The sequence below is a fragment of the Equus przewalskii genome, chromosome 8, assembly GCF_037783145.1.
Source record: "Equus przewalskii isolate Varuska chromosome 8, EquPr2, whole genome shotgun sequence".
In the NCBI taxonomy this organism is placed as follows: Eukaryota; Metazoa; Chordata; class Mammalia; order Perissodactyla; family Equidae; genus Equus; species Equus przewalskii.
Genome location: NC_091838.1, coordinates 67,624,602 through 67,644,394, shown reverse-complemented (window position 1 = coordinate 67,644,394; position 19,793 = coordinate 67,624,602). Strand labels below are relative to the sequence as shown.

The window sequence follows — 19,793 nt, the reverse complement described above, 5'->3', positions numbered from 1 at the left end:
TTCTTACACTACATAAAAGACTTGGAAAGGAAAATGGGATATGTCATCCCTCTGCTGGACAGGAAAGCCTCGGTCACAATTAGAGTGTGAGGCAGGATGGTGCACTGGACCTGAGAGCATGGGCTTTAGGAGGCAACTTGAGCTGGGTGCAACCCTGCATCCTGCAAGACCTCCCACAAATTCCCTAAAAGGAGACTATTAATGCCTGCTCCTCCCTGTTAATAACGAAGAAAGGGCAGTAAATGAAGAGATTGTCTGGCACGTCACAGGTGCTCAACAAATGTAAGCCCCCCTCCCAGCTTGTTTCAGGGATAAATGTCAAGATGTGCAAGGCACTCACATTCCAAAAGGCAGAGGGCGATAGGTGGCCTTTAGCTCTAGGATCACATGATTCTCCATTAACCAAGGCTTAGAAGCCAGCCTTCCTCCAGTCCATGGATATTAGAATACTTTTAGTTGCAAGGGCAGAAAACTAATTCATATTAACTAGAGAAAGTGGGAGTTTGTTAGTTATTGAAACTGGGAAGTGCAAGGATACAGGCATTGCTGTATCTGAGGATTTATACAATATTATTCAGTTTCTCTCTCTCTCTCTCTCCATACTTCCACTCTTTCTGTCTCCACTTTGCTTCATTCTGGACTCATGCTCCTTTCGTGTGGTGGATAGGATGGCTGCCAACAGCCTGAGACTCACACTCTCTCAGCTTAGCAAGCCCGTTAGGGAGAGACACGTATCCCTGTCAATATCTACATATCAACCAACGGAAAGATTCTAATCCATCCTGCTTGGATTATATCCCCACACTTGAACCAGCCATGATTGCCAGGGTGACGGGGTTTGTGCCCACCTGAGGGTAAGACCGTGGGGCTCAAGCTTCATGATTGACAGTCCCAATGAGACCACATGAAATGAGGGGAGGAGAAGTTCCCCAAAGGAATAGCGATGCCAGACCAATAAATGCAACATGTCCTCTGTGCCTGACGTGGTCCCTATTCATTCCCAGTGGGTGTCAAAGGAACTGAAGGGAGGGAGAGGGGAATCGGGCGGTGTAGGCAGTAGTGCTTAAAGCGGCCTTCACTGAAGGATGGAAAGAAAGAGACACACGTCATCAAAGAGCATCTCTGTGAGGAAAGGCAAAGATCTGAGAAAACACAGGGTGTATTCAAGGCTACTAATTACGTAACTGCAATTAACCTCACATCGTTAAATTTTTAATAGTGGTGGACAAATTAGTGCATGTATTATGCCAATGACTGAAGTCTGGGAAATGTTAGCTTAGTATATACATAGGTCTTTCTTTCGCCAAGGAGTGGTAAAAATCAGTACTGTGCTATTGATGGTCCATATGGTATCTCTGACAAACTAAATATTATGTCTCTCATTGTGTGGATGGCAAAGCCTTAGCACTGGTCACTTGATCTCTAGTGAGATCCTAGAACCCTCAGCTTCTGGCTGGCAACACCTATTCCCTAGATATACTGTGTCTCATGGTAAAAAAAAAAAAAAAAGGGAAAACCAGCACTCTTGGACAGTGGCCCACTCTATCACTCTCTGTTTCAGAGACAGACACACAAAAGTGGGGCTGATGTGAAATCGCTCATCCCAGAATTGGCCGGCTGATTGTCCTTGAGAACAGAGGGGACCATTCTCTGTGGTTCTCCAGGGCCAGCAGGCTCCAAGGAGTACCAGCCATCTCTTTGGGGCCAGAGGTTCCCCAGCTGATTGCCACATGCACCCACGTGCAAAGTGGCAGCTGGGCCCTCAGTGGGATGACTGCTTGGTCTTCCAGTTAGCTACCAATTTCAGCCAGAGATAATTTAAGAATGTCTATATTGTCCACTTACCTTTTCAATTATTTTCTGCAGGCCAAAGTGAAAAGTCCTCAGGGTTTCGATGTGGATCAAGATGTCAAAAAGCTGAACAAAGCCTGCAAAGGAATGGGTATGAAAGATATTTTGTTTGCTAATTTACTTTCGAAGTTGATTAAACTTGACCTCACATCCAGCTTTCTCATGATCTTAGGAAGATGACCTCCCACTCACCTTGTATATTTCAAGCTAATCCAACTTGATCGCTTCTAAGGTTCTCTTTATAAAAGGCCCCAAAGTTATAATCAGATCCTATTACTTTTTAGGATTCAATATAATAGTTAGAAATTGGATATTGTGACATTTAATTTGATGTTGACGTGGGAGAAACTTCCCAAGAAGAGTAGTTCATGCAATCCTAATGTCATCTGTACCCCTCTGATCCCTTTCGTGGGAGGTGGTAGAGAATCAGGTCTGACGAGAGCTGGATTAGGCTCGGGGAGCTACATCTAGAAACAGATCAAGTGAACTTACAACTGTGGCCAAGGTCAAGAATCAGCGGTCAAAACTAGAAAAGCTGTTTATGTCCAGGCCTAAGGGTAAGTGCATGGCCAAGAGTCGGGGACTAAGCAAGAAATCAGGAGGGTAAACCCAGGAACACGGCAGGATGACAGCGAGAGCATCTAGGACTAAGGCCATGAAGAGACACTCTGGGACCCAAGGAAGTTGCTGATGAAACAAGGTTCTAGTCCCAGGAGCCTGGAAGAAGGTGGAATCCAAAGCACAGACAGGAGTTACCTTGAGCAGGAGGCGGGAGAGAAGGAGGTGAAACTGAGAGCAGGAATAGATATATTCATGGGTGTCGTGAGGGGAGAAAGTGGAGGGTGTTCATGCCTGGTAATCTGATGACATTGCTCAGCCAGTGGGAGGCAAGATTATCTGCTAAAGAGATGGACATGACAGAGGAATATGGGGCTTGAGCAATAATTTGGAGTATTTCTTGAGTAGAAAGGAAGGGAGAGGTGAAATCAGCAGTAAAAGCCTGCTGATTATGCTGAGGGCCCCATTGAATAGGAGGAGGAGATTTTTACTTAGAAGTAAATTAGTGGAGATTTGCTTTCCTAGGAATGGGTGTTGTGGTGGAATAAATATGGCTGTAAATTCTTTGTGTGATTCCAGAGGAAAGAACTGGGATCTGTGGTGGAAAATCTTAGAAGACATATGTTGCTTCAATACAGGAAGTGTCCAGCTATAGAATAGTCTGCCTTGCTCAAGAAATGTTGGAGAAGTCCCAAGGGAGTTGCGGCTGGGGAAGATCTGGTGGGGAAGTGGTAGAAGGGCTTGCTACATATTAAGCGTTCTTGAATAAATCACAGAGGGAGAAAAACAGAGGGAGCTAGAAATGAACAATGACACCTAGGTTGCTTGGTTCGGCGTCATCAGAGGAGAAAGCACAGGGCTTCCAAGAGCAGAGAAGAGCTGCTCATATCCTGACCTGGCTAACATATATTTGGACAACAGCTATTGGAGATGGGTTTGCCTGCCAGCGGCAGGGTGTTTACAGTTCTGAGTTTTGTTGAGAGGCTGAGCCAGCCTCACAGGTGCTTCTCTGCTGCTTCTCCAGTGAGGTCCTGACACCTGGATGGGAGTTGGAGACAGGAGCTGAAGTGGGTGTGGGAATGGTTCAGCTGTGCTGAATGATAAATCCCTTCATTCTTTAGTCACCAAGTGAGTTCAATTCAATAAGCCCAGATGGAGCTCTTACTATATGCCAAAGTCACAGTGTTCTTGTCTCCCTTTTGGATGTGGCCACAAGGTGGGACCACTATTGTGCTGGTAACTGTTGGAGAGCACCTTCTATGTGCCGCATGCTAATCTGGGTACTGCACGCACATTATCTATGTAGTCCTCCGAACAACCCTGTAATGCTGGGTTATTATAATGACTTAACAGACAAGAATGCTGAGGCTCAAAGGTTAAATATCTTGCCCGAAGCTGAAGAGTTGTGAAATCAGGGTGGGGAGATTGGAAACTAGGGCCGTCTTGGAAAGCCATGATTTGGTTGAAGGTCTAGAATTCCAAACTCTATTAATATGTGCAAACAAAGCAAAATAGTATCGTCAGCAAAATTTGTCTGCAAGACCACGCACCCATCTTAGTGGTATACTAGCCCTCCCAGGGCTGGATTTAAATGTCCAGGGCTATGCTGTCCAATGGCCACAAAGATGAGCCACATATGTAATTTTAAATTTTTGAGAAGCCAAATTTTAAAAGTAAAAAAAATCAGGTGAAATGAGTTTTAATAATAAACTTTATTTAGTTAACTCAATACTGTATTGAAAATATTTCAGCAACCAATATAAAAATTCTTAATGAGATATTTTACATCCCTTTTTTTTCCACATTAAGTCTTTGAAATCTGGTATGTTTTCTACATGTACGGAACATTTCAACTTGGACCAGCCACACTTCAAGTCCTCAGTAGCCACATGTGGTGAGTGGCTACTGTATTGGACAGAGGGGTCTAGAGACCCTACACATTCAAAAGATTATGTGCACTCCCTACCCACTCATCCACCTATGTAATTTGAAATAATAAGAATGCTATACCATAAAATAGTATTTTATTTTTCTAAATAACACAAAACTTCCAGATCTCTTTACTGTTTCTTTGGTGCCCCTGCTTTCCTGGGTCCTAAGCACATGCTTGGTCTGGGTCTTGGTTGACCCAGAGCAGCCCTCTCCCCTCTCCCTGATGCTGAGGCTCTTTGTCAGGCCTTCCTCTTGGGGCTCTCTGCCCCTCTGCTGTCCTCGTCCCAGCTCCCAGGCACCTCACCACCAGCCTCTGCCCAGAGCTGCCACTTGTTGGGCCACCCCGGCAAGGCCCTTCTGAACAGAATGTCTTCTTCTTGACCGTGTATGGACCCCAACATCCATTATCCTCTCTGAAATGTAAAAGGATGCTTGTCATTCTCCCTCACAGAATCACAGAAACAGTCTCTCAGAGGGAAAAGCTGCCATGGAGAGTATCTAGTCCATAATATTTCAGACTTTAATGTGCATTTGAGTCTTCAGGGGAGCTTGTTGATATGCAGATTCTGATCCTGTAGTTCTGAGCGGATTCTGAGATTTTGCGTTTTCAAGAAGTTCCCAGGTGATGCTGATGCTGCAGGTCCTGGGACCACACTTGGGGGAGCAAGGTCCAGTTCCTCTGAGATCCATGGGGGTCAAGCAATGCTGCTCAAGTCACATAGGAGCAGAATCAGGCCTGGAACTCAGAGCTTGTGACCCTGAGCCCAGGGCTCTTTCCACTTGCCAGGTATGGGAAAGAACTTCGGACCTGGGTTTGAGCCCCTGCTCTGCCGCTGAGTTTCTCAGTTTTCTCACCTGCAAAATTGGATTAATCATGTCTCCTCACGTGGGGGTGATCAGGATAAAGGAGGCAGCACCTCTCTATATGCTAATCTCCTCCTTCTGAGCGATATGCTCAGATCCAAAACCCACACCATGCCAATTAGATCTGTGTGAGCAGCGGAGTAAGGCGACCCTTGAGTTGCCTTTGTTCTCCATCACTGAGGGTGTACCAGGGTGAACAGTGGCCCCTTCCAAAGATAGGCCCACCCAGAGCCTGTGAATGTGAACTCATTTGGAAAAAGAGTCTTTGCAGATGTAATTAAGTTAAGGATCTTGAGAAAAGATCATCTTGGATTACCTGAGTGGGCCCTAAATCCACTGACAAGTGTCCTTAAAAGACACAGAAGAGAAGAGGACACACAGGGAGAAGCCCATGTGAAGACGGAGGCAGAGTTTGGAGTGACGCAGCCACAAACTGAAGGACACCAAGGACTGGCAGAAGTTGGAAGAGGCAAGGAACAGATTCCATCCTAGACACTCTGGGGGAGCGTGGTCCCACGGACACCATGATTTCAGGCTTCTGGCCCCCAGAACTGTGAGGGAATAAATTGCTGTCGTTTTAAGCCACGAACTTTGTGGTAATTCCTACAGCAGCCTCAGGAAACTAATACAGAGGGCAAGTGAAAAGCAATGACCCTCCCAGGCAGGCAGGATTCCCCACTTTGTTACTCCATCTATCTTCCCCTCACCCCCATTTCCGAAGGACACTGAGGGCCTGGGAAGCCTTGTGGTGTGAGTGGGAAAGACTGGCCCTCAGGCATCAGAGATGGGGCTGCGGCCCCTGGGCTCCAGGGAGCCAAGGCTGTGGCCACAATTTGGAGTCTGGGGAAAGCTGAGCCCTGCCTCCAGCACACTGCGGGGGCCACTCACGGGCACATGGGCTCCTGGTGTCAAGTGGAGGGCACTTCAAACCCAGTGCCTCCATCCTGTTGAAACTCAGCTCGGTATCTTCTCAGAAAGTTGCTGGGAAAGCAGAAACAAGGAGGCCCTCCGGCACTCCTGGAGCCGATTATCACCCCGGCTCTGACCTCTGCTCTGTAATTATTCTCCAGTGTCCCATGCACAATCCGGGCTGAGGTTCCTTCTTTTCTCATTTTTTAAAATGTCTTTCTCGGAACCACTAGGGACTAGCCCCAGTGCCTCAAACCATTGTAAATGTTTACAGGAAACTGTTCAGCAGCACAGACTGCTTATATGACACACATTGTGAAATGTAAAATGAGATCACTGTTCAGTAAATCCCTTCTTGGTCGGGTGGTGGGAACAGCTCCCGGGTTAAACCTGAGACCTGAACTCAAAGGGCTGGAGGGAAATCTAGCCATTTCCACACTCCCCGCCCCCACCCCCAACCCACCCCCAACCTCCAGGCTGTTGCCGAGCCATCCCAGGCCTGCCTTGCTCTCTGGTCTCTCTTTTTAAAGCATTCTAGGAAGCAGAGTCTATATCACGCTATTTTTTAAATTTTAACTCAATTTTCCTGAATTATCCAAATGTGGGTTGACTATGGCAGCTTGTATGGCCCTGCTACATACAGCCCACCCAAGTGGCACTTGCAGCTTACACCAATGGAGAAAGAAGGTTCCATCATAATGCTGTGCCAACTTCTCCATTCATTCATTCATTCATTCCTTCACACATATACACATGCATTTAAACATTCATTCAGCAAGTTGTCTGATAAACATTGAGAGCCTTCTGTGTGGATATAGTGGTGAGCAAACCCCCCTGCTCCCACGGAACTTGCAGTGTGGCGTGGCAGAGACAGGGCGGAGGAGGAAAACGGCCATGTGAGGGACACTGAGGGAGGAGTGTCCCAGGAAAAGTCAGTGAGTTGAGTCCTAAAGGAGGATGGGAGTGAGGTGAGGATCAAAGATATGGTGCTCCAGGTAGAGGGAACAGCCCGTGCAAAGGCCCAGAGGTAAGAAAGAAAGCGTTGCTTGTTCTAGGAGCTGCAAGTAATTGATAGAGTCGATAGAAAGGAGGCCTGGGAGAGGATGAGCCAGGGGGCAAGACTTTGAGAGGCAAGTAGGAGCTACTCAGGAGACCTCATGTGCCCCACTAAAGAGTTCAGACTTTATTCTGGGTTTGAAGGGGCCTATATTGAAAGGTTGAAGTAGAAGAGTGAACAGGTTGATTTGCTCATCAGAAAGGTCGTTCTGGGGATGGTGAATGCTGACTGGAAAAGGTGAGGGGAAGGCAGGAGCCTGAATGGGTATCAATCGTTCTGCTAAGTGATGTGACGGAGGTGAGGATGGAGAGAAATGGGAGGATCTGAGAGACACGCAGCGGGTGGAATGGTGAGGTCTTAGCGGTGACTAACTGGGTGTGGGGTGAGGGAAGAGAGGAAGCCAGGGATGAGCCCAGATTCCTGGCTGCAAAACACAGCGAATGGGCCACCTGGAAGGCAGGAGAGTCCCTTCCAGAGATGACAACTGTAAGGATCCAGGCCAGAGATGCGGAGGCCCTAGACCTGGGCAGGAGCAGCATGTATGGAAAGAAAGGGGTGGATTCAAGAGACTTTTAGGAGGGGAAAAAATCCCTTTTGAGGTGAGATTTCTGGCACTCAGAAGTTAAAAAAAAATGTCACAGAGTAACTGGATACACATCATGTAGGTGAAGCTGCAGGAGGAAATGAAGAGGAACAGCATACACACCGGTGTTGGAACTGAAGAAGAATGAGGCAAGCAATTAATCCCTGCTCTTTTTGCAAGTGAGCTCATCCTAGAATTTTCTGTTTCTCCAACAGGCATCAAATAGCTAGAACTTCCCAGAATTGTAAAGATGACACTAATCCTTGAGACTAAGTGAACAGACCAAGGACACAAAGCTAGTGGCTCTCTAACCCCCAGGTCAAAGCTGTCTTTCTAAGTCCTGGGACTGTCTTTCCAAATATGGCTACAAGGGCTGGTGCCAGAGTGGAGCGGAGGGTAAAACACCTAAAGTCTTTGCCAGCCTTCCTTTTTCTTCCCTTCCCATCTGCGGCCAGGTCCCCTCCATGCCTTCCCATATCCATGACACAGATTCTTCCTGCTCCCAACTCTTCTATGAAAACGCATCTACCATCTCTTGCTCCTTCAGGATCCTGATCCCTCAGTTGGGTGGGAGCAATTGTGAAAGTCCAACTAATTCAGTTCTATTCAAAAATGATCCAGCACCTGCTATTCACAGGCAGTAGACACTGAAAGTAGGACTAGGAATGGGCTGGTGCAGGAATCTCTAGACTTTTGGCCACAAAGAGAGGATTTTTGTTTCCGTTCTTGAAGTCTTGAGATATTGCTGAGGACAGTGGGTATGTTAGTTTCTTAGATATGCTATATCAAAGTACCACACACTGGGTAGCTTAAAACAACAGAAATGTGTTCTCTCACAGTTCTGGAGGCCAAAAGTCCAAAATCAAGGTGTCAGCAGGGCCATGCTCCCTCTGATAGCTCTAGGGGAGACGAGTTCTATGCCTTTCTCCTAGCTTCTGGAAGCCTCAGGCATTCCTTGGTTGTACATGCATCACTCCAATTCTCCATCCTCACGTGGTCTTCTCCTTGTGTCTCCTTACATCATCTTCCCTCTGTGCGTGTCTGTCTCGTTACCCAAATTTCCCCTTTTTATTAGGACATCGATCATATTGGATCACGTGCCATCCTGATGACTTCATTTTAACTTATTACTTCTGTAAGGACCCTATTTCCAAATAAGGTCACATTCTGAGATACTGGAGGTTAGAACTTCAACGTATGGTTTTAGAGGGACACAATTCAACCCATTATAGTAGGTGTCCCCTGACAGCTAGGATACAGGAGAAGGGTCAGATGGGAGGTTCTGCCAGTGTACCCGTTCCCGTGGAAATGTACACACTGCTGCGGGCCAGGATGGACAAAGTGCTGGCATTTGAACAGACCTTAACCGTTGCCTAGATACGAGTTTTCCGAGTCTCGTATCTCATCCTCTCACAGCCCCTATGAGATCAGCATTGTCTTAAACTCCATCTTCTAGAGGGTGAAAGAGACTCAGGGCAGCCCTACCCAATAGAAATGTAATGTGAGCCACAAATGGAATTTCAAATTTTCTGGAAGCCACGTTTAAACAAAAGTAAAAAGAAATGAAATTAATTTTAATATATTTTATTTAATCCAAGATATTAACATTTCAACAGTTAAACAATATCAAAATTATTGAGATACTTTATGCTCTTTTTTTAAAATAAAAAGCCAGGGGTGCACTTTACACTGATAGCACATCTCAAGTCAGCCTAGCTCGTTCAAATGCTTGCTAGCCACATCTGCTGCAGAATTGGACAATGCAGCTCTAAAGTGAGTCCAGAGCCTCTCAGCTGGTGTGCGACAGAGCTGGAATTCCAACCCAGTTCTGGCTGACTCCAAAGGTTATGTTTCTCCTACCACAGCAGCTGCTTCTACCACCCGGGGCTGCTAGGGAAAGTTGCTCTCCATTAACTATTTCCCACTGAAATTGTGTTTCTCTGCATGATACTAGTTCTGAAAAGCGCCTTCCAGAGAAAACACCTCAGCTTAAGTAATTCCAATAGTGGGGACCTCAGGACCTATGACAGGAACCATGGAGAAGGTGTTTGGAAACTAGAAGGAGGTACTTTCCCTGGAAACCTCAAATCTTCCCATGTGACCAGCTGGTTGCTTTCAGCCGACTCTAATTCCAACAGCCACAGATCCAACCCATATGGTAGGTGTGGATTTAGGGAATGGCTTTAGCCCATTCATAGTCTCCATCAGCCTCTCCCAAAGCTACCCTGAATAAACATGGAAAGCAAAGAAGAACAGGGTTCTACACAAATGCAGCTTCAAACAAGTCTAGCCATCCTGACCCTTCCCTCCAACCAGATTGTAGCCTGCAGGTCCTCCTCTGTCGAAAAATCTGGAGCGCCTGCTGGGTGCCCTGGGTGGGATGTGACGGAAGCTAGCCCAGGGTCTAGAAGTTCTCCATTAACTGTTACACAAGGATCAAGAACTTCAGTTGCCATTTCTCCTCGCCTTGTGGTAGGCGTGGTCTTGCCAGTACCCAATGGTCCTTCCTCCCCCTTCTCCCTACAATCACACAGGCCTTCCGTGCTTACTCCAAGGAGTTACTCCACGTGCAGTCTGGCTCCTGGTCTCTCTGAAATCTTATTTAAACATAAATCACACTTGATGGCAAAACATTTGGGTATTTCCTCAGACACAGGGAGACCAACGGTGCTGCCCATCCTTACCTCTTGTCCCACAGTGGGTTGAGTGTTTTTGGGACAGAACTGGAAAACAGGATATGGACCCTGCCATCAAAGAGCTTTCCACCTGCATAAGGCACCAAGACAGCCTCAAGAGAGGCAGTGGGCTGGGTGGGATGCACACGGGCCCGGAGTTACAGGAGCTCAGCTTCATATCACCTCTCTTTGAGAAAATCGATGCAAGATACTTATCTGGAAAATACTAAGTGAAGTCATGATACACAGTGAATCCCCTGGGCCAAGGGGTTCAAAGCTGAGTAAGACACAATCCCTGTCGTCAAAGAGTTTACAACCTATTATACGGTTTCAGACCTCAACCATTCAACCACCAACTTCCATGATTCTTGTCAATCTGAGTACTATCAACTTAACCTTTTTCTTCTGATCAACTCATTTTTAGCCCCTGTCCTTCACAAAATAGCAAATAGGTTTAATGACTTAGTTCTCTCTATATATTTTAAATTCACACTAAAATAAACACATAACTATTAAGATTTTAAATAGTCATGCACGGAGCTCCACAGATCATCTTTCACACCTGCAGTGGTATGCATAGTACTGTACCTTAGAAATCCTATATTTGTTGGGCAAGACAGACCCAACACCCCCACTTACCCAAGGAAGACAGCAGGAAGTGGCCCCACAACAGTGCCTGCTACCACTTAGTGACCCCTCCCTATGGCCCAGACACCAGGCTCAGAATGTCACACACCTGCAGTCTTATATAATCACTGCCACGATGCTAAAGATATACAAGCCATGTTCATGAAAGAACAGAGGGAGCAGAAACTCAATGCTTCAGGATTTATAACAGGGCTCGACCTACCAACAAATGTGGCTGCAACAAAGTGAGTGAGGCATGGGGGTTGTGGGAAGAGACAGGCTAGAAGAACCATAGTTTGAGAGCAAACTGCAGGAAGTCTCAGGGCCACGTTAAAGAACTCCGATTTAGTTCTAGGAGTCATGAGGAGTCACTAAAGGTGTTTTAAATAGGGAGTGAAACGAGAACACACATTCTTCTGAATGATGATTCTGATGGCAGCCTGGATGGAGGGGGGACCGCAGAGATGAGAGCCTGGTGTCAGGGAGACTAAAAACAAGTAGGGCCTGTTAGGCAGGGACAGTGGGAATGAAAGAGACAGAGTTGTCTTGTAGGTGAGAGAGATGGGACTTGGTGGTATTGGAAAGTAAAGGAGACTGAAGGTGGGCCCTCAAAAGTGACTTTGGATTTTCTAATTCGGGGAATGCCGTGCGCTCAGATGAAGTGAACAGGCCGGGGAAGGGACTTAAGAGTAGATGAGATGAGTTCAGTTTCACATGCACAGGGAATTGAAATGCCTTGGGATATCCACAGGAAGATGGCGACAGGCAGCTGGAAATAAGGTCTAAACTCAGGTGAAAGATACACGTGGGAGGTGTTAATTTGGTATTCATCAGCGAAAGGGTGATGGTCGTGGTGGGGAGGGCAGGAAGAGTAATTGCTTGGTTTCTTTCTCCTGCCCTTTAGGAACTGATGAAACAACCATCATTGAAATCCTATCAAGCAGGACATCGGATGAGAGGCAACAAATAAAGCAGAAGTTCAAGGCGTCGTATGGCAAGGTGATTCCAGGGGTCCATACAAGCATGGACGCGCGGCCTCGACTTTGGCGGCCTCTGCTTCCTCTGCATCCGCAAGGCAGCAGAGAACATCTTTAAAGCTTTACTGAGTTAGCCCAAGAAAAACATGAAACGACTACTTAAAACTTTAATTGACTTCAGAAAAACTGAAATTGCCTTATTAGCTTAATGGCTTGTAAAACCAATATTCTTTAACTCATTATTTTTTAAATTGACCTCTTTTTCCATTAATCTCTCAATCATTTTTTCCACTCATTTGGACTAATTCCACATATTAATTTACAGATAGACCAGTGCTTTGAAATCCCTTTTCACAGGTGGGTCGTTATACAAGAATTCATTTATTCAGGCTTGTTCAAGGATGAAGTAGTCTTCATAACAGATTGTTACAGAAAACTAAAACAAAACAGAAACAAAAACATCCATTTCATTAAGCATCAACACCTTTTTTCTTTCTTTATGAATTTTTCTTTCACTCTTTTTGTTGCTGTTGATGGTGTTAAGTATAGAAATCTTTAAGTATGCATTAGGCTGTCTATTTTATTTATTAGTGTATCATGAGCACAATTTAACCTTTTCTTAATGTCATTGGAATTATCAGTATGCAAAATGAATATTAATTATCATGCCATATTCTAATCCATATTTATAAAACCTTTACAGTTTCAATCACACTATGTATAAACAGATGTAGAGATAGAGATGGGTTTTCTTACTTCTTTGACACTGGTCAGGCGACAGTCTCTTTAGGTCTCGGTCTCCTCAAAAATAGAATGAAAATGATAATTCACCTCCCATCTCAGCTGCTGGGAGAATCAAGCAGGATAATGCCAGCACATACCAGGAAAGGGAAGCTATGATAGGTCTGCTCGTTTCCATTTTACAGAGAGGAAAAGTAGAGCTCATTTGTTTAAATGACTTATGCAAAATCACACACAGTAAGAAAAAGAACCAGGACTCAAACCCAAGTCTTCTGACCTGGAGGACGCAGCACCATGAGAGGAGCTATTTATTTCTACTCCAAATGCAGCAGATGACTGTATTTTTATAGTTTTTCTGCTTCTCACAATCAGGCTTTTCAATGTAATTTTTTTGATGAAAAGAAGTGAGTCTTTAGCTTAGCTGCATTTAATGGAATTGAATGACGTTGAACTCTCATCCTCGTCCACGTGTCTAACTGTAGCAGCCTTTCAAATGCTGGGTCTACTTCCACCCTACCAACGTGGAAAGTCAGATGCAGGCTTCTTAAGCTTTACGTAAAATAAGAGTAAATGGATTCCAAGTGAGGGCCTAGGGGTTCTGCTAAAGATGAAGTGGGCGTGCTCTAACACAAAACCTTGCAATACCAACACGTGCCAACCATTCGCTTCCTCTCCCGTCCTCAGCTGTGTTTCAGATAGCTGACACTGCCAAAGAAGTGATCTAGAATCACAACATCACGAAGCTAAAAGATGTTAGAGACGAACAAATCTAAGTCCCCATGCCAACTGAGCTCCGAAGAGAATACCCCTCCCAAGGTGACGCAGCTAGTTAGCAGGAAAACCAGGATTAGAGCTGAGGGAACCCGAGCCAGCTTCTGTGTCCAAACAGAATGTAAACACACAAGGATTTGTTTTCCTGCCTGTGGCTTGTAAGAGTAGGCAGCTGGGATTTCTCTTCTCTGCAGTTCTGTATAATGCCCATCTGACCTGAAAAAATATTTCCAGTCTTCGAGTGGATCCACGCGGTGCAGTTCTGACCAAAGTCTTGCTTTCACAAGATACAGTGTTAGATGGAGCAGCTGCCCTGGGATGGAGGTGGTAATATCACAGCCCCTTGGAAGACTGCAGATCCCAGGGCCTTGGACAAAAATCTTCTGGGATTTTCTCCCAGGCCCGGAGCTCAGAGGTTCCTTTGAGAAATAGTTGATTTGCCTTCTCTCAGAAAGTTCCTTTCCACATGGAATAATAATAACAATAACCACTTATTGAACATTTAAAAAGTGCCAGGCACTGTGCTCTGTGTTTATATGGATTGTTTCAATGAATTCTTCCAACAATCCTAACAGGTAAGTCATTTCTCCCCACGTTTCAGAGAAGGAAACTGACAGCTGGTGAAATTATGCAAACTTCCAAGGTCACAGACCTATTGTGACTGTGTTGTTAGCCATCATGCCATGTTTCTGAGTAGCCAGACCCACCCTCTGCTATCATTTGGGTCCCGGAAATGCTAGCTGGTCCCTGGGCCTCCAGTCTGACCCACAGTGGGCTGTCTCTGCGTGAAAGTCTCACTTTGAGGTCCTTCATTTCAGTTGGGACATTGGCAGCTCTAGTTAGACTGAACGCCCATTTTTGACCTTTTCCTCGTTAAGCCATCTAGTCAGAGGGAGGCAGGCGGAGCAGGCAGTTCACATGTGATAGAGGGCACTTGCCGAAAACATCCATGAAGATGGATGCTTGCCAACAACAGGGTGCCAGTGAGAATTTGATGTCCGTCTCTCCCCCCTACCTGAGTGCTTCCCCACATGTGTCCCTCTCAGGATTTAACAAGAGAACCAAAGTGACTGTACATCTGATTTGCCCAGGATCGTCCCTAATTATTCCTGTTGTCCCCCTGAAATTATTAATAGTGCCCCCTTTCACTCTCACATCATCCCATTTGGATGATAAACGATCTTGTCCCCCTAGAGATGACAAACCTGTATTTCAGTCCTTTCTAGCCGAGTGTTTGGGAGCGAGTCCTTGATCCTTTTGAGGTTCATTAAATGGCGATAATGCCAATTAATGCCAGGGCTGTTTTGAGGATCAGTGAGAAAGCTCTCTGAACCCTAGAATGTTCTGCAAATGCTGGTTGTTACTGTGATTCATCTTTGGGGTCTCCAGACCTGAGCAGGGGATCTTCTATCTGTCTCTCTGCCAGTCTTGGGGGAAGAGGGATGGGCAGTCATGGTGACCCTTGTCCTCTAGAGCAGGTCACTTGAACCCGTACAGCTCCTGTCTAGATCACCTTCCATGTGTCCACAGCAGGTTTCCTGTCAACCTAAGGTCACGCAGTGGGGAGAGCAGACACCTGTCCCTCTTCTCTTCGGCCATTCCCAGTCAGGGCTACTGCTGTCTTCCTACAGGAGCTGGAGGAGGTGCTCAAGAGTGAGCTGAGTGGAAACTTCAAGAAGGCGGCCTTGGCCCTTCTGGACCGTCCCAGCGAATACGATGCTCGGCAGCTGCAGAAGGCCATGAAGGGTCTGGGCATGAATGAGGCACTGCTCATTGAGGTCCTGTGCACAAGAACCAACAAGGTTAGTTCCAGCCAAGCCCTTGGACCCCACCCCGGAGGGAACATCCATAAGCCCATCAGAGGTGGTTGCAGCAGCCAGAAGGGAAACTACACACTGCATTCCACCCATGGGGTGAGCAAGTGTCTGGGTAGAAATGTGTCTGCTTGGCCCATGCCGGGGAGAAGCCCCTTCCAATCTTCTGGTGGTCAGTCTTGGTGTTCTTGCCCCTGTCTTGACAGAATAGATCCTTCCAGAAGAGCCGTGCCAACCCAGCTTTTGTTTTTCTAAATGGATGCACAGTTTTATATGCAAGAGGCAAGATTCTACCTTCTCCCTCCCAGCCTGACTTTGCAGGTCTTTTGGCACAAATAAGGCAACAAGCAGCCCAAGCATGTTTGTGTAGCTGCCTCGTCCATGGCTGTCATCTAGCGTAGAATACAAAGAAGAAGATAATAAGGCAGGGAGGTGGGTGGGCAGAGGGGATCCCAACGAACACTCCCAGGGGTCATCAGCACCTCTCCAGAGGTTTCTGTGTCCTTCTATCAGCAAACCTACCCCCTTGCCCCTTGGGCATATGCCACCATTTCAGGAGCTGGAAAGAACATTTGTTAAGGCCCCAGTAGAAGCCCATTCATTCTTGGTTCCAGAAGCCATGAGAGCCAAGGAGCTCATCAAAAGTAAAGGGGGGTCTATAAATCATTATCTGGAGACCCCCCTCCTCTTCCACAACCACCTATCACATAGGATGGGGAAGCCCAGCAAGGAAAATGCCAGAAACTCCCAACACTCCTGACGCCTCTGGATAAGAAACAGAAGCAGTGGTTGGAGCAGATGGCAAGGAAAAATGGCACAGCGCTCTGATGCTGAAATGCTATTTTAAGCCTTGACTGCCCACAACCCGACCCTGAACCGGTTTCTTGGGCTCAGCCTGTTCTGTGCAACGTATTTCCTGAAGCACCGCCATGCTCCCAGCCACAGGGGCAAACCCCTTTCGTGGGCATCCCTGGACTTCTTTTCTTCCCACAAGATAATGAAAACCCTGCATTCCCAGGAGTTTCAGCTCAGGATTGTGCCTTAGAGGAGGGTTAGCAAAGAAGGGGGCATCAGTTCAGACCAACAGCCGCACAACTTTCCCTGCTCGACATTCCCACCCTTTCCAGAAGCACCACCGTCCCAGCGAAGAGGCATCTAATATGGGGGCAATCAGTAGGCTGCCTTGGAAAGAAGGTTAATTTGATCCTTATTTTTCTAATCTTATTTGATCACTTGCTGTTCTCCCTCAGCCTAGCTTCTTTCAGGTCCCGGTCTCAAACAACAAGCAAGGCGTTTCTTTTTTTTCAATCAAGTAGATCTGACAATACAGAGAAGAAAAGCAGGGAGAGAGCAGATCCCGGGTTCCAGCACATCCCGGTGGTGGGTTAGAAGGAGGAACAGGGGAGGGAGCTGTACAGACAGAGAAGGTCAACCCCACCGGCCTCCCACCTCCCTCCCACCCACCAAAGCCCTTCAGCCAGTCCTCACTTATCACCCCACCACCTTCTCCCCATCGCTGCCCCTGACTTTCACTTTAAACAGTTTGTGGGAGATGCTGTGGGGAAACGTCCGCTCTTGTACACTGTGGTTCAAGTGTAAACCGAGGCAGCTGGCCTGAGCGGGCCACTCTGCACAAGTCATTGAAACCCAACACAGTTCTTCCCGGGACACACCCTAGAGAGTAACTTGCACTCCTGCACACGGCAAACTGTTTACTGAATGAGGCCTTGTTTGAAGTAGAGAAGAACTGGAAACGACCTAAATACCCATCACTTGAAGGCCGGTTAAACAAACTGTGGCTTATTGTAGCATGGAATATTTTGTACCATCTAAAAAGCATTAGGCGACTAGCTATATATGGGCATAGCTGGATCTCCAAGACATATTATTGAGTGAAAAAAATCAGTCAAAGAACAATATGTACAGTATTCTACTTTTTAAACACATACACAAAACAATTCCACATAGTTCCAATAGCACAGATATATGTATGCAAATGCAAGGAAAAATACTTGGGAAGATGCACTGAAGTCTAACACTGGCTACCTGGGTGGGGATGGGGAGTGGGACGGGGAGAGGAGGTGGTGAGAGATGTTAGCTCAGCTGTAAAATTTTTGCCTTTAACCAAGGAGGATATATGCAGACGTTACTTGCGTGGTTTGAAATATTTACACAGAAAGGGCTTCCTCGCACTTCCAGGGATCTGCAGGCCTAGCCCTGACCCGTAGGGACGGCTCTCTTGAGAGGAAGTCATGAGGGCATCCTGTGTTCAGAGACACAGAAGGAAGAGCTCCTGCCTCCTCCTTCGGTGTGTCTGTGCGTATCTGATCAATCAACCCCACCTTGGAGTATTGACTTTTTTTTATTACCCTTCCTAGGAAATCATCGCCATCAAAGAGGCCTACCAAAGGTGTAAGTGACCTTTTGTTTTGACTTTGAATAAAAGAGGTTCCTTTCAACACACCTCTAGGAAACTAAATCATCTGCTGTCCCCTCTTTTTTTTCTTCCTCAAAAGTATTTGGCAGGAGTCTTGAATCAGATGTCAAAGGTGATACAAGTGGAAACCTAAAAAAAATTCTGGTGTCCCTGCTACAGGTAAGGAGTAAAGAGGTCTCACCTGCTTTATGATCTTGGGAAATAGCCCTTGGCAACATCGTACCACAATGAAAAAAGCCGTGTTGATAATAAACGTTTCCTTCTTTTATTAAAAATAGTATTGAGGGATCATGAACCCATGCTCCCTGAGCCCAGCTGTTGTGAAATTATTCAATCAAGGTTCCTTCCATAATAACAATCCGCCCAGTCATTGGCAGTTTACAATACCTTTTTGTTGATGAGTTATCTCATTAAGCATCACCACCTCATTTTGCCAATGAGGAAACTCAAGCCCAGAGAGGATGGGTAACCTGCTCAGGTTTACACGGCCCGTAAGACACAGGCCAAGAACAAGAACCAGCCATCTGACCCCATGCAGGACTCTTTTCACAACACAACTCTGCACTTACTTCCAGGATTCACCCTGAGTCTGTAAGAACCACTGCAGGGAGCTTGGCCAGGAAAGCAGGGCTCTTAGCATTGACCCTCTAGGACACAGTGCCCGGGCCTCCAGCCACGTGGCATGTGCACTCTCATTGACACATCAGTCTGTGTGAGCTTTGTGCATTTCCTCTGTTTCCTTACTCTCCATGTAGGTAGACTGACAGCAGAATACACAGAGTAGGCATCAACTGGAGCAGGAAGAATATATAAGTTTTCTCTTGCTGCCTAACAAGTTCCACAAACTTAGTGGCCTAAAACAACACAAATCTACGATTTTGCAGTTTCCATAGGTCAGGAGTCCTGTTACAGGTTAGCTGAGGCTTTGCTCAGAGTCTTGCCAGGCTGAAATTGAGGTGTCGCCAGGGCTGCCATCTCACCTGAGGCCTGGGGTCCTCTTCCAAGCTCACTGGTTGTTGGCAAACTTCAGTTCCTTGAAACTGTATGACTAATGTCCCTGTTTTCTTGCTAGCTGTCAACCAGAGACCACTATCAGCTTCTAGAGGCCATTTCAGCTTTCTGTCCTGTAGCCCCCATAGGCAGGTCAAAACATGGCTATTTGGTTTCTTCTAGGCCAGCAGGAACTCATCTTTCTGACTTCTTCCATTTCTGACCTATTTTTGGTGAGGAAGATTCTCCCTGAGCTAACATAGGTGCCAATCTTCCTCTGTTTTTTGTATGCGGGTCACCTCCACAGCATGGCTGATGAGTGGATTATGTCTGTGCCCAGGATCTGAACCTGCGAACCCGGCTGCTGAAGCAGAGCATGAGGAACTTTAACTATTTGGCCACAGGGCTGGTCCCGCATCTCTGACCTTTTAAGAGTTCACCTGATTGGGTCACTCCCCCCCGCAGGATAATATCCTTTTTCATTAACTCAACTGATTAGGGAACTTAATCACAACTTAGCAACCCCCTTTGCTATATAACAACATAATCACAGGAGTGATATCTCACCTTATTCACAGTCTTGTCCACACTCAAGAGAAGAGGATTATACAAGGGTGTGGGCCATTGGGGGTCATCTTAGAACTCTGCCTGCCACAAAGTGCTTAGGTTAGACTTCCAAGACCTTCCATGGGCAACATTCAGGGTTCTTCAGGATTGGGACCCTGAGAGGTGTAATTTGATATTTGGAAGGAAGATTATGAGCTTTCCAATGGACTCACCCTAGGGGACATCACGAGGTTGCTTACAGCCTGCTTAGAGGTCAGCGGGGTTTGCAAGTGACCCTGGTTTCTACGGGGGGGAAAAAAACAAGTGATGTCACAGAAGCTACTCTGTTTATCAATTGTGCCCAAAAGATGGCAGCAAAGAGCAGTGTTGCCACTTTGCCAGGCTGAATCTCGCTTCAGGCCACCCCTCCAAATTCACCCCCCATTTTCCAGGACTTTCCC

General features: G+C 46.4%; 1 protein-coding gene and 1 long non-coding RNA gene across 3 annotated transcripts in view; one reads left to right on the top strand and one right to left on the bottom strand.

Moving 5' to 3' along the window:
* Positions 1 to 19,793, top strand: part of ANXA13 (annexin A13) — a 53,509-nt gene that overhangs the window by 21,544 nt on the left and 12,172 nt on the right. For both annotated transcript variants that reach the window (XM_008524677.2, XM_008524678.2), the window contains 5 exons: positions 1,867 to 1,942; positions 11,961 to 12,055; positions 15,177 to 15,347; positions 17,738 to 17,771; positions 17,876 to 17,955. In XM_008524677.2, the coding sequence (XP_008522899.2) occupies positions 1,867 to 1,942; positions 11,961 to 12,055; positions 15,177 to 15,347; positions 17,738 to 17,771; positions 17,876 to 17,955 (456 nt within the window). The remainder of the gene's footprint in view (positions 1 to 1,866; positions 1,943 to 11,960; positions 12,056 to 15,176; positions 15,348 to 17,737; positions 17,772 to 17,875; positions 17,956 to 19,793) is intronic.
* Positions 12,382 to 19,601, bottom strand: LOC139085280 (uncharacterized). Its single transcript, XR_011543518.1, has 2 exons — positions 19,354 to 19,601; positions 12,382 to 12,469 (listed from the first exon to the last, which is right to left on the bottom strand). It is a non-coding gene; the product is annotated as an uncharacterized lncRNA (long non-coding RNA).